General features: G+C 36.5%; 1 protein-coding gene across 2 annotated transcripts in view; it reads right to left on the bottom strand.

Moving 5' to 3' along the window:
• Positions 1-2,529: 2,529 nt before the first annotated feature.
• Positions 2,530-11,886, bottom strand: part of KIAA1324L (KIAA1324 like) — a 230,555-nt gene continuing 221,198 nt past the window's right edge. The window contains exon 24 of one of the 2 annotated variants that reach the window (XM_006925729.3): positions 2,530-6,173. In XM_006925729.3, coding sequence (XP_006925791.1) covers positions 6,114-6,173 — 60 coding nt within the window. In that variant the 3' untranslated portion in view covers positions 2,530-6,113. The remainder of the gene's footprint in view (positions 6,174-11,886) is intronic. The other variant, XM_015599804.2, reaches the window with a different exon arrangement.

The following is an 11,886-nucleotide window of genomic DNA, read 5'->3' as shown; positions in this document are numbered from 1 at the left end:
GGGAACTCTTTAGCCCATGACAAAGAGAAAGATGAATAAGATGTAGTTCCAGCCTTTAAATACCATAAAGACTGGAAAATATTCTGTGAGGAAACTATGACTGAGGAAGACAGTGAGAGGAGGGAAGAAGAGAATCAAGAATATGGGGGACCCACAGGCTAAATAACCAGGGTTTAGTTAATCAAGACATACCAATACTATTTTCAAAACATCCAGAAATGATGAGCAGGTGCACAAAAGCCAACAGGGCTGGCCTTGAAGGAAATAGAGAGGAATCAGATGTTAGAAATTCTTTTTCCTTCTGGATGCATTTGAATCAGCAACCTAATCAATCCATCCAAAACTCAGCAGATGTTCAATGACAACGGTGCTCACCAGGCCCTGAATTCTCATATTCAAATAAGGACCTGGGTTTTCAGGAGTGGGTAGGGTAGACTGGGTAATACATTCACCAGCACTAGATATCAAAAAAGAATTCTGCTGTGACTGAAACTGGCAGGAATGTTAGATAAGTGTGCTCAGAATGAGCATCTGCTCAAGATACAGGCTGAGGCATGGCTGATAGGAGAGAAAATAAAGTCAATCCACTGATGGAATGTGACAGTCTGAGGAAGGCAATATCACATGGATTGTTCAGAGACACAGCTCATGCCTAAAACAATCAAATTGATCACGGATCTTTTTAAACAAGACAATTAGGCTATGGGTGAATCTTGAGAAAACTGTTTTTGATAGCTGAGTTTTGATCTATGGACACTATACTTCATGACCTGCCTACACGCTTAAAATGCATTAACTGACAGCTCTTGTCATTTTCTCCTTCCCTGCCACAGTCTTCTTTTCAGTTTTAAAGTGCATCAACTAACATGTGATCCCTAGAAATGTTTTTAAAAATATTCAGAGTATGTATGAAAAATAGCTGCTATAAAATCTCTTTTACATAAGCCATTTCAAACAAATAGATTTGGAATTGATATTTTTTTTAACTCCAGTAACAACATTTTATCTTTCCAGAATATAAAACTGGTTGAAGAGATCCATCTTTGCAAAAACTTCCTGAATTTAAGGAACTCAGGCAGAATGATACATCCCACTCATAAAAAACATATCAGAACCTAACGATATGGTAGATTATCATTGGTGTTCCAAGTGCTTACAGTTTCTAAAATGTTCTGTGTCCTCACTAGTTTAAATATTAATAGATTCTCTTGCCCACTCAGATTTATCATGGTAAAAGAAAAAGGTCCCATTTTCAAGTTGTTAAGCAAGCTCGTTTGCAGACCACACAGAGGACCGATAAAGAGAGTGGCTGAGAAAGGTAATTTAGGCAGTGCCCTTTTACACTCTTCAACTCCACACTCTCTAAGCTAGGCCCCCTGCTTTCCTCACGTATCCACCATGACAGCCTTGGGCCACTGAGCTCTTCAGCAAAGGGCTATAAGCATGGAGAAGCCAAGAAAAGTGAGACACCAGAAAGATGGAATACCAGTGTGGATTATAACTGCCACACCTCTAATAACAAAGGCTCAAACCCATGAATAAGGCAATTATCAGTCCTGTTCTGTGACTTGCATAATACCACTGGTTTAACTCATTTATTTAACCCAACCAAGAGCAATCTGAAATTGGCCATCTGAGACTAAGAAAATATTGCCTCTCCCCAAACCAAATTTACCAATATTCACAAGCTATTTTAGACAAAGCTCTTCTTCCAAGAGCTGTTAATAAGGAAAACTGCATCAAATTGAAAGCCTTACTGAGATATTTTGTTCAGAGAAATTAGAGATCTCTTTTTTGAACCATCCATCATTAAAGAAATCCTAAATGTCTTCTGCGGCTCAGTAAATCTTAAAACAAGACTTGGTAAATGTGTAGATTGAGGTGTGCCCTGCAAACACATGCAAAGACTGTCTCCAGTCCTAGGGCTCAAGAATCTATACTGAAGCTACTTCAGGCATCAATATCCCCTACTTCCCTATGGTTATTTTAAATGGATCTGTATATAAGATTGAATGTTATCTCTAAATCTACTTACCTTAGCAATAAATGTTAAATAAACCCCAATGAGAAAAGACTTTTAAATTAATCTTGCTGGTTTACTTTGAACCAGTTCACTTGCTTTGCTCTTATCAGTTGCTAACCAATAACCATAACCAAGTCCAAGAACAACAAGAGGAACTCAGAAGAGTATCTGGCTTTGTCTTTGATGAGGTGATTAAATCATCAAGGGAGGATGATGAGTTATTTCCTTCTTGAACATCTCTGAGACTTGAGAAACTTTTAAGGTGGTAAGCTCCTAAAGGGCAAAGAATCTGTGTGCAAACAGATTCTTCCGAACAGTTTTGCTTGTGGGTTGCAGTGATCTAAACTGGGGGTCAGCAAACCCAAGCTCGCAGGTCAAATCCTAGCCCAGCTCCTGTTTCTATAAGGCCTATGAGCTAAGAATGCCTCTACATTTTTAAATAGTTAAGAAAAAATCAAAAGAGGAATAGCAGTTCATGACAAGTGAAATTTAAATGAAACTCAAAGTTCAGTGTACATAAAGTTTTATTGGAATGCAGCCATACTCATTTTACATATTGTCTGTGGCTGCTTTCATGCTACAGTGGGAGAGCTGAAGAGCTGCAACAGAGCTCACATGTCCTGTAAAGATGAAAATATTTATCTGACTCTTTACAGAAAAAGATTGCTGGCTTCTCATCTAGACAAATTGCAATAGTAATATCAATTAGTATCAATTGCAAGAGTAGTAGCAATTGATTTCCAATTATTCATCCCATAATAAAGTTTTACTTCCTTCATTTATGATCCTAAAATGAACTCATCTGAAAATGTTAAACCAAAAGAAACAAAATCCAGCAAGAGTATAATCTCTGGTCAGTTACTTTGAACTCCATTTTAGCAAGAAATGACTCAGGTGTTGACTATTTTTTGTTTATTTGTTTAGTTTTCTCTCATTGGGACTTTCTCTTTAGGACAATCTTAATTTAGAACTTGGCCCGTAAACCTTAGGTAATATTCATGTTTACTATAAAATAGATGGGAGAGTATTTTAAGTCCTCTAAAGGTCTACTCTACATATCATTTGTGTAAAAAGATAAACATGAGCGACACATTGATTTTAAACTAGATGATGAAGTCATCGTTCCTTTCCAACTCCCAAGAAATTTACTTTCATGAGAAATGATCTGCACATTAGCCTCCCACTAGGAATGACCATGAACTACCACAGGAAGTAGTTCTGTTGATATAGGTCAAAGTACATTTGACCATATTGGTCTTGAAAACCACAGTCGATCATGACCCACCACCTAGGAACCTGGACCCCAGTTGGTAAGTGACTGAACCCAAGCAATTCTTCCACATAACAATTGAAACCACCTTTTCTCCTTGGGAAGAAAATAATGACAAAAGTCTACACAAAAATACTATGAAATATTTTTAATCCTGGAAAGAACTTGATTGCTAGTAACCAAAGAGGGGAAAAGTCAACAAGAATAAAATTCAGTCTTTTAAATCAAGTGAACACATACCAAATTGCTCCACATTGTGAAACAGCATAAAATAATTTATCCACAGAAGACATGGTCTCATCCAGTGGAAAACTGACTTAAACATGTTTTGACAGATATTAAGAGATATTAGAGGTGACAGTTGACTTAATGAAGTATTTAAGGCTTCAAAACTGTGCCTTTTAGAAAAATAACAAATACCTTCTTCTACCACTTAGGGAGTTAAAGAAACAACAAATATCAATTAAAAGTCATAAAAACATAATTAAGTTGTTTATATCTTTCAATATTCCACTGAGCTATGGAAAGGCAAGACCTAAACCCAAAGTGAATTTTACAGCCAGGATTGCTCTGAATATTTTCCTCATAAAATTCTTTCTGTCATACTTTGTTAGTGCTTGGAATAAATGACAACCACTGGGATCCAAAGGAAAAAGGCAGCTCTGTTCCAAAGATGGGACAGAGCTGATAAAATCTATTTAATATCTAAAATTAGAAAGAAATTCTTCAATACCAACTACATTTTCAGAGAGTTCATTAAAATTTAAGGCATTTTGACATGTCAGAGATTTTAGTCCAGTGACAGGAGAAGAAAGAAGCTACCTAGGAGCAAATCCCAATTATCTCTATGGCTTCGAACATGTATGTTGAGCACAGCCGAAGATGAAGAGAGAGTGACAGGTGACTGCGCAGAAACTTCCTGACTCTGTCCAGCTGTACAACTTTGCCAGGATTCCTCTAAAAGGGTTCATTTCAAATGTATTTTAATTCTTCTGTTTAAATTTTGACCAAAATGGGGAAAGGCTCATCAGCACTGTTAGCAAGATAAAAATGAGCAATGCCAAAATAATTTATTTATAGGAAGATTTAAGAAATTAAACATGTAAAGGATTTATACTACATGATGTCCTCCCTGAATCTCACAATAAACAATAAAATAATGGCAACCTCACCTATACTCATGAATCCAATAGTAGAAGATATACACAAAACAAACATTCATTCAACAATAACAGTACGGTCCAGTGTTTTATCCGCCAGCCAGATAAATGCAATTATTTATTTTTCTCCCAGTTTTCACAAAAATAAAGACATCACCTGCTAAATCAAAAGTTACAAATCATACCTCATTGAAAGATGTGAGGCAAAACATTCAACAAATCCTACTCATAAGTCCTGCTTCTCTCAGCCAAGCACCATCTTTTTAAAAAGCTGGATTACCATCTATAAAGATAACTGTTTATTGGAAACAAACCAAAGTACCTTCGATCATCAATGGGAAGGAAACTCTCCTCCTTCTCAGTTCTAAAACAATTAGTGTTACACAAAATTGGTCAAATCTAATCAAACTTCTTTCAACAAATAATATTTAAGACATGCTAATACTGGTAACCTGTCTGTTACAGGAAATATCACAATTATCTGAATCACTTTTGAATAAGAACAACACATATTTCATAACTGCTTATGGTACAACCACATTCTTATTATGAATACAATTATATGTAATTTTCCAAAACTGAATTCCTTCCTTATTGACTTAAAAAATAAAAACTTCCATGGAAGTCATAACCTTCAAAATCTTGTAGGAGAATAATAGTCATATAACCTTTGATGCTAGACATAGGACAAATATCCCAGCACCATTTTCTGGAGACCACAAAATTATTCCAATACCTTTGTACAGTTATCTGTAGTTGTTCATAAGTCATTCCACTTTCCTGTTTATGGTTTTGCAACGTGATAAACAAGCTTTCCCCTTCGTTTTAAATTATACTTCAAGCATTACATAATCTTAAGCCATTGGACTTCTATGATAATGTCGCTTATTTGTATTACTGGAAAGTTAAGGCGTCTCCTTGTCATTTTTTTATTTTTTAAAGATTACTTCAACATTTTTAGTCAAGTTCACCTAACCAGTTCCAACAAGAATAAATGGTATTTCAAAGGTGATTATAAGTTTAGATAACTCAAACACCTGCTGGCTCTTTCTAAAAAATCACTGCTTACTTAGGCTTCTGAAATCCAGAAAGATACTCTATGGGAAAATGAAATGTTTATTGTCTTTCTTTGTTCACCATTTTTAATAGAAAAGATGTTTTAAGGTCTTGTCAGGAAAATAAATAATGGGAAAAATAACTATACCTTTAAAAATTTTTCAAATCTTTTCAAATATATAAACAAAGAAAAGACAAATGGGATCACAATGCATATGCTGACATCTGTCCTCCAAAGCACACTTTTTATGTAGAAGTTATAAAGAATAAAAGTTATGCATTAATTATATGGCATGCATCAATAGTGCACTGGTGGGCTTAACCTTGGTTTTCAGTTATGTGTATATACAGATAAATCTCTTCCTGAGTTGAGCTTCATCTTCAGTTGAGACTCAAACCATTTGCTTTCTTATTTTTGGCAAGAAACTTGACCACGTGATAAGGCAATCAAACATTTCAACCTCCTTCCTTTTTCAGTAGCATGGCCCTCCTCTGTGACATTACCAATGTGCCAGGTACAAGGACAGGCTCTAAACTATAGTCCTGTAAAACTAGAGAGCAGGTATCTTTGTTCATTAGTCTGAAGGCTACAGCATTGTTTTTTTCATATATTTGGGGATCTTGAGGATTTCAGCTGAACAGATTCAAAATGGTCTTCTTTTTCCTATGAAGAAAAAAATATTAAAACAAAATCAACTCACTATAATTCCAATAAGGTTTTAGAATCTTATATGTCCAGAAGGAAAGTTCTGGCAGTCATTTTAATCTATGTACCTGCCACCTGAAATTAGGATTTTACATTTAAATAAGAGTGTCAGATATAACAGATAGCATGCCTACCCTGAAGGATGCTTTTGATGTCCAGGAGATAAGACAGACAATCCAAAATAGAAGCAAACACATGATTGCAATAGATATCAAAAGATGTTGTTTTGATTCTTTTGAAGAAAATACTAAGACCCTTCTAAGGGGACATCTGACCTGGGTGCTGAAATAGATGGCCTTGCCATGTGAACTGTGGACAAAATAGAACTGACAGAAACTAAATATTCTCAAGATAACATGAGCTAAATAATAATTTTAAAAAAGGCCAACATAAATAAATAAGATGAACACCAATAAGACATAAGATCATTTGGGTTCACTGATATGTTTCAAGAAGATCTTTTAGGTATATGTATGCCAAAGATAATAAAAACATCTTAAAAGGTATAAAGGCATCTTAGATAATAAATCAAAAATTTAATTCAAATATATCTTTACTGGTGTTTGTTATATAATACATTCAAAATGTAGCCTATTAAAATAAATTAGTCTTCTTTAATGGGGAAAAAGAGAAATAAGAGGTGCAATTCCTCCCAATGTTTTCACTGTTAAAGTTAGAAAATGCTTTCTAAAGACTTCTGGAATGAGATGGGTAGGGGGCCGGGTGAACTATGCTAATGAAGAGAATAAAGATGAAGAGAATTAGGATTATGTTAAAAATAAAGGAAATAAGAGGCAGAACAGTCCTAGGTGCAAATGGATGTGTGTCTAAAGTAGAGAAGTAAAATGAGAAAATAATAGGAAGTTGACATTGAGTATCTGTCAGAAAGAACAAAGTTTCTGTTGTGTTTTCGCTCATTTGAGTGGAGTCCAAGTCTTCAGACAAGCTTTAAGGCTTCAGGGACAAGATTACAGAAAAAAAAAATCGGAGTAAACACCAATGTTGCTTTCCCAGCCTTTGCTGTAACAAGTCCCTGGGAGAGCACACTGCAAATCTCAGTGCTCTAACTCACTGGCTCTGTAAGCACTTGCCTGAAGTCTCATGTTTCCCAGACTTAATTTTTTGGGGGAATAACCATTGATAATTCAAATATTTGCTAAGAACCCACTGTGTTGCAGGAATAGGACTCGACTTTAGAGATAAAAAATGTCTTCCCTTAAGGACTCCACAGTGTATTACAGAAAAGAGCTTTAGGATATTGGCCATGAACCAGAAAAGATATCTGAGATTTCTGTACCCTTTCCTTGAGAAGATTTGATTCATATGTTCCCCGGGGGAGGGAAGAAGAGACCTGTTTATTATCCTCAGGGTAATATTTAAAGCAAAACATTGAAAACTCTTTACAAAATCATGTTAGCCTCATAGGGCTTCAATTGCTATGTCCTCCACGTTCACAAGGGATTTTGCTCCTATCACAGATATGGTTGGGTGTGTGTGTGTGTGTGTGTGAGAGAGAGAGAGAGAGAGAGAGAGAGACACGTATGTCCTCCAGCTATAAATGAGATTGTTTCTGAGATAAGAAACTGTGTCTAATTTGACGCATCACCAAAACCTGGCAGAGTATCTAACACACAGTGTCCCATAAATGACTGTGAAACAAATAAAAGGAAAAAATGAAATAAAAGATTTTTTTAAAATAATGCTGATAAAATTTGAGAAGAGTAAGTCTATAAATAAAACCCCACAAGTCCAGTACATTGATAGGGAAATAACAAATAAGGCATGGCCTTTAGAACATGAATAAGGATATGTAAGATAAAGCAAACTTTACATGACACAGTAGTTAAGAAACCTATAAACATTTTTGCTCCATGAAACCATGTATAACAAATTTTTTTAAATGGGACACACAATAAGACTTGTGTAATGATATTCATAGCAGATTTATCATAGCTAAACACTGGAAATAGTACAAGTGTCCATCAACAGGAGAACAGATAAACAAATTTTGGCATATCCATAAAGCAGAATACTACTCCAGAATAGAAAGGAATCTAGTACTGCCTAACACAAAGTGGATGAATCTCAGAAACATTTTCTGAGTGAAAGAAAACTTGAGCAAAATACTACATATTGTGTAATTACAATTACATGAAGTCTAAAACAGATAAAGCTAATCTACAGTTTTAAAAGAGCATTACAATTGCTTTCTTTGGGGGATGATGATGGGAATTGATTGGCTACAAAAGGACATGAGTTTACTTTCAGCGGTGAAACTAATGTTCTATATCTTAATAAAATTTGGGGTTACACAGGTATATGCATTTCTCAAAATTCAATAAATCACATACTTTTGATGTGTGCATTTTACTCTATGTAAACATGTTACCCTAAAAAATGAAAACGTTGAATTGCTCTCATTAATTATATGTATTCTGAAGTATTTAGGGGCAAATGCATTAAAGTCTGCAACTTTAAAATGCATAAAAAAGAGGTATTCATAAATGGATAGAGAGAAGGAGAGATACGTAATAAAGCAAATACAGTAAAATTTAGGTGGTGGGCATATGGCTGTAACACTGTGTAATTCTTTCACCTTTTCGCTAATATTTAAATTTTTCATTAAAATTGTTTTAAATTATAATATCAACTAAAATTGATATTTAAAACAAAATGTTGTACACTGAACCTTCTCAGAGAGAAAAATTATCTTCCATCTTGTTTCCTATGATTGTTTCCAAGAACATTTTCAAGCTTTCAATTCTCTAGCTATGAAATAACAATAGAGGAGGCACTTAAAAGTTTATCTAATACTTACCCCATACTCTCCCCTGAGTAATCCCCACTTATTCTTTTAGATTCAGCTTAGAGGTCACTTTCTCTTAAAAATCTTCCCTGGCACCTAAATACTTCTTTCATTACAAGACAATGCCCTTACAAATAGGGAATTCTAAGTTCTAAGTAGGTAAGAAGTCTAAGAAAACTGATGATAGCAGACTCATTCTCCATGGGTCTTGTGCTTCTGCATGTCTTGTGAGGAAGACACAGTTTGTCCTTTTTCCTAGTCTTCAAAGACATTTATATAACAAAAACCCATGGATGGCATAATGTCTCCAACCAGGACAAAGAAAGATTGCTTATCATCCTGAAAGCTAGAGATAGTTTCTTCCCCTGTGAGGCAAATGACAGACATACTTATTACCTCCTATGAAGATCCAGGCTCCCCAAGCTAAGGGCTCCTCTTCCATAATGTAATCCACTGTGTGCACAAGAACCAAAGCAAACATGGCCATCTTGGCTACTGCTATTGCTCTGAGTAATAAGCTGTATTTTTTCTCTGACCCAGAGACGCACACCTTCCAAAATGTCCATGAAACTATAGCAGGCTAATTTGTTGGCTAGTTAATAGATTGAAATTTCATAATTTCCACATTTCTCCAATGTTTTGCCTGTGAGGATAGGAAATTGATAGAGAGGTATCTTTCTGGAAGAGGAAGGATGAGGGCCCTACACACTAACATGTTTGAGGGAAGTCCACAAGAATGGGTAGCAAACATGCTAACCAAATTGTACAGTCAACAAGGCAATAAAATGATCCTCCAAAATTTACTCCCTGGAAATGAAAAGGAACTGGGGAGCTGGCTACAGGCCAAATACTGAGAAGTGGGTTCAAAGAGTTCACAGTTCAGCTGCCTAAATGGTGGCCTGGATATTGTCAATTCTCTGAGATGGAGGACTTCCTCACCAATCAAGTAATCAGCTTCAGGTGTGCCCCGTGGTAACCACCAACTAAAATTCATCCTGGTAGGAAAAGAAAGTTTCACCCAGTCTCTGACCACAGTCACAGAGACAAGTACCTACAATGAGCATTAAAACAAAAATGGAGTCCACCTATGGGTAGAAACTAGGTGAACTGTTTGAATTTTGGCTGGTTCACTTTGGAGATGATTGTGGCAGTAATCTGATGTTAAATAAGAAATGCAACAGCTATGCTATCCTAAGGCTCAACACCTCTTGCAAACTGCCATGACTACTTTAGATCCATTCAAAGATGGCAGAGATTTTATAGTGAATCCTGACTGCAGTAACAGAGATTTGGCTTTCTCTGCAAAAGTTCTATAAGGCTAATTTCCATAGAAAAACTTAGTGTGGTACTGAATAGTATTTGAGCTCTTACTGCCCCACATTGGGTTTACAATGCAGGCAGATTTTCCGTGCTAAATCTAGCTGGCAGTCAAAGAAAAACAACTAGAATCGCACTGCACTCTTCACTATTGAAGACAGTATGGCTTCACTTGAAGATTCTACTTGCTTTTTATCAGCTAACCTACAAAGTGGTATCTTTTGAGTTGGGCCAAAAGCTAAGAGCTGTCCAGAAAGCTGAGTCATGCTCTATATCTTGTGTTCCACAACTCTAGTGACCACTTTGTGATACAATTCACTGTGATTAACGATTTTGCCAATTAGAGACTCTGGTATCCTTTGGGATTTTAGACTCATCACCTCCTTGACATGGCTACTCTTTTAAAAAGCAGCTACTAGCTTGTTACTGAGCTCCTGTCAAAATTGAATGCCATTTCTATGCATACCTGTGACTCTATAGCCTGATAGTCCCATTCATGTTGAGTCAACAAGGTAGCAAGGGCACAATAAGCTTCACTTGTCAAATATAAATGGTATTCTCAAGAATGCAGCTGGTCTGGCCCCAGCAGCATCTCAGGCTCACATGAAAATATGGCAGCATTCCCTTTGAAGAAAACTTTATCCCTTACTTCACGGATCAAAATGAGGCCACTAGCTCCTTGGAGTCCTGAATTCATTGACATTCTACTACATACTTGGGCCTGGTTCACTGATGGCTTGGTTGAGCTGAAACCCAAGGGTGGCCACTGGCTGCTGCAGATGCCCAATCCCAGCACCAGGTATGAAGAACTAAAAACCTACAAAATTTCTCAGCTCAGTGGGCAGAAGCCAAAGCCATTCTCATAGTTATGGCCAAGACATCTTTTGATAAGCCTTGTTATATTTTTACTGACTTAAGCTATTGCTAAGTCAAGAAAGTCTTTGGTCTGTCACTTGGAAAACTAAACACTGGCATATTAGTCAGCCTTCTCTGAGACAACTAACTCTGGAAACCAATCTTAGATGCCAATCAAATCATCTTGGTCACTCACGTATATCTCCACAGTAAGGACCCATCCTCTAAAAAGACTAAATGGAATTAAGTATCTGACAGAGACTGCACCAGACAGACTGCCACAAATGCTGCATGGATCCATCACTCTGCCCAACATAGCAATGAATCTACCATCACAGACTGGGTACAAAGTATTCTATTTTTCTCATGTACAGGTTACCACAGCATGTCAGACTTGGGATTCAGGGCAAAGGTTTACCAGTTTTTCCTGGCAAATTGATTACATCTGACCTTTGACCACCCCTCTGGGTTACAGTAGTACCTAGCCATTGTTGACACCTGTTCAGGCTACAGTGTTGCTGTTCCAGTCTGATCAGCTAACTCCAGCCACACCATTATGGCCCTTGAAATAAATCTGCTTAATGTTTGTGTCTTTATGGACCATTTGAAGTCTGACAATGGTGCCCTTTTTATCACAAAAGCTAACCAGAAATGGGCTGAGAGTAGAAGTATTTGGTGAACCTTCCAAATTTT

The sequence above is a fragment of the Pteropus alecto genome, unplaced genomic scaffold, assembly GCF_000325575.1.
Source record: "Pteropus alecto unplaced genomic scaffold, ASM32557v1 scaffold69, whole genome shotgun sequence".
Lineage (NCBI taxonomy): Eukaryota > Metazoa > Chordata > Mammalia > Chiroptera > Pteropodidae > Pteropus > Pteropus alecto.
Note: the sequence above shows the minus strand (reverse complement) of the source record. Positions and strands in the feature narration are given on the sequence as shown.